Source organism: Agrilus planipennis, unplaced genomic scaffold (assembly GCF_000699045.2).
Source record: "Agrilus planipennis isolate EAB-ADULT unplaced genomic scaffold, Apla_2.0 scaffold15, whole genome shotgun sequence".
In the NCBI taxonomy this organism is placed as follows: domain Eukaryota; kingdom Metazoa; phylum Arthropoda; class Insecta; order Coleoptera; family Buprestidae; genus Agrilus; species Agrilus planipennis.
Window position 1 is genome coordinate 2,339,523 of NW_020438871.1, and position 3,043 is coordinate 2,342,565.

Below are 3,043 nucleotides of genomic sequence, written 5' to 3' on the forward strand. Positions count from 1 at the left end.
TAGCCGTGGCAATGAACTTCAAATTCTTCAATTTTCTTAAAAATGTATGAATAAAACTATAAGGAAATGTGTATATAAACACCAAATACGTAACTCGTGATAAGTAACGTCAATCAGCACTTGCGTAAAGTTAAAAATCTAAAAGGATCAAAGTTGCAAGTCAAACCAAATTTACCGTTCAAATTTTCTTGATACTTTTATTACGTCCGATTCGAGAAATGACCTTTTGAATTTTTATCGAAGAGTTGTAATGGAATAGCGGGGACTCAACCGTTGATGGAGACGATCAATATACAGGGAGAATAGAAAATAATGATTTTAACATAATTATACCGTTAGTTGCCTTTTTAACAAGTGAAAACGAAAAGCTGCCTTGCAGTACATCCGATATTTTGAATTAAAGTTTAAAAAAATTTATCATATAATGAATTACGTAAACGAGAAAAATTGGTAATAATTTTTTCCACCACATAAGCTTAATACGGATTTTTTACAAAAAAGTCGAACAATCCCAATGAATACTAAAAAGAGTGAATCACTCTATATGTAGAGAGCAGCGTTTTTGAGAATTAAATATTGCGGGGTCTTCACACGTCTCTCTTTAATAGTTGTTTTTATCGTGATGAAACTGTAATCACTAATCAGAGGTCAATTTCTTCACGTGGTAGCCATACAGCTCTTATCAAAAAATATAAAATTGCTTTTCCGTAATGGTCGTCAACAGATTTTATTTGTTCTTAGAACGGTCAGCATCGTTTATTGACGAAAATTGACAGTCCAACCATTTCGGCCTGTACCACAGCAACCAATCTATCTTCGTTAGATCTTCAACATCACCCTTTTGGGTCCTTAACGTTACACAATAGCAGGAGAATGGTGACTGTGGACGAAAATTTAAGGGTGGCGCAACCCGAAATTCAACCGCTTAAAAACAAGGAAAAGCTGGTTGAAAATGATGAGTCCAGAAAAGGGTCAATCAACGACGATGGTAGCGTTTGCAGCATAAACATTTATAAGGAAACAACCGTCCAGAAACCGTCAATACTTCGACAAGTAAGTGGCAAAAATCATTAATTCCCTATATAAGATCCAAGTAGACGACCATTACTTTTACTTATAATAAAACAGATTGAAGTTAATTGAATATCCTGTTAAATCAAACTTCAACATTTTTCAAGAGATACATTCTATCTATATAAATAAAATTGATGTGTCTGTCTGCTATATTAAAATAACTGCATTTTTTAAGTTCATATGCTTATTTAAATACTCGATCCTTAAAAAATTATTGTCTATTGTACAAGCTAATCTTCGAAAGGAACAAAATGATTTCGATGAAACTTAGGAGACATGAATATCAGGAGAAATCTAAAAGTAATGCCTGTTTAATTGGTTATTGTTTATAATAATTGTATTTATTATAATCAACGCGAAATAAGTCGCGGATCAAAGCTAGTATGAAGTAGATTTATAAATGTTCTCTTGACAATGAGACTGATTAGAGATTTCTCTGCTTTGGTGAAAATTGTTACTTTTTTGTGGTGCAATGTCTAAGAAAATAAGCACAAAGTTCATTTCAATATTATCTATCAAATAACTGACCAGTTAGTTGACTACTTACGAAATACAATTAACTAAATCATAGAAATAAATTCAACTCTTACCTAAACACCTATTTGTTCATAATATTGAAACGAATCAAATACCTAAAAAAGAATCTGTATTTGTCTGATTTTACCTGAAAATACTGAAGCTATCGTCATAAATTTTACGAAGACACTAACGCTGGGTCTAACTCCAATAGTTCTGAAGTTACGATAATGTTGACATTACAGTATAAAAAATCTAAAGCCTAAAAGTCGCTAATACAATTTTTTTTTTAATAACACGTCAATTCTCAAATAAACATCTTTTTTAAATATGTATATTCAGTATGCATTAAATATATCCAAGTTTGAGATACTAATTTCAGTTACAATTCGTAACATTTATTTAGTTTTAAAAAAGAAATAATTCAGCACTGAATTACAGTATTTTAAATTAAGCGTGTAGGTTAATAGAATTGTTTGTATCTTATGAAATAATTATTTGGTATAACAAATCATATTAAGGTTATTATGCCGTTACTTATATAACTTATAAAAGATTTTGTCTACTAAGGAACGTCAATGTAATGATATTCGTTAAACGCAAAAGATCATTTTTAGAAAATGCGAAAATCAATTATTTAAGTGCACATCAAGTATGCCACTATTTATAAGGACGGCAACTCATGCGGTAAAGATATTATTTTTTTATATGGATATACTTTTGTTTTATTATTATCATACGGTAATTTTCTGTGTTGCGAAATTCATAAAAAAAGTACATATATTTATAGAAAAATGCCTATTCCGCCGATTGATTTATATATTAAATGCACCTATATCAAGTTCGTAAATGAAAGTGAATTCAAGTTTTTTAGGCGAAGAAAAAATGTAAGTGGGACGATTTAATTCTTTACACGCACCTGCATCAAGTGCATAGTTTGATTGATTTTCCATGAACACCCTTGAGGCTTCACCTATTCAGGTAACCGTAAGGTTACAAGTACGAGGACGAGACTGATCTGGGCGTTTTTTATCAAGAAATTCTCAAACAGAACTGTATTTGGCATTTATAAATTTTTGGGTGGTAAAAATCCCGGAGATAACGTCGCTGTCTATCTTAGAAACTGTCTCAATAATAATAAACGTATAAGATAAAAAACAATTTAATAAATGTTTAAAAGTCAACATTCTTTAATTAACGTGAAACGATAGTTTAAATATTTCTCAGCGGACAGAAACTGGTTCAATTGGTTCGTGTTCTATTTTTTCCTGGTTATTAAAGTACTAATTTGGAAGAATAGCCGTGGCAATGAACTTCAAATTCTTCAATTTTCTTAAAAATGTATGAATAAAACTATAAGGAAATGTGTATATAAACACCAAATACGTAACTCGTGATAAGTAACGTCAATCAGCACTTGCGTAAAGTTAAAAATCTAAAAGGATCAAAGTTG

General features: G+C 30.6%; 1 protein-coding gene across 1 annotated transcript in view; it reads left to right on the forward strand.

The window, feature by feature from the left end:
* Positions 1–2,704, forward strand: part of LOC112905253 — a 10,847-nt gene extending 8,143 nt beyond the window's left edge. The window contains exon 2 of the mRNA XM_025977301.1: positions 742–2,704. Coding sequence (XP_025833086.1) covers positions 742–1,074 — 333 coding nt within the window. The 3' untranslated portion in view covers positions 1,075–2,704. The remainder of the gene's footprint in view (positions 1–741) is intronic.
* The last annotated feature ends 339 nt before the right edge of the window (positions 2,705–3,043 follow it).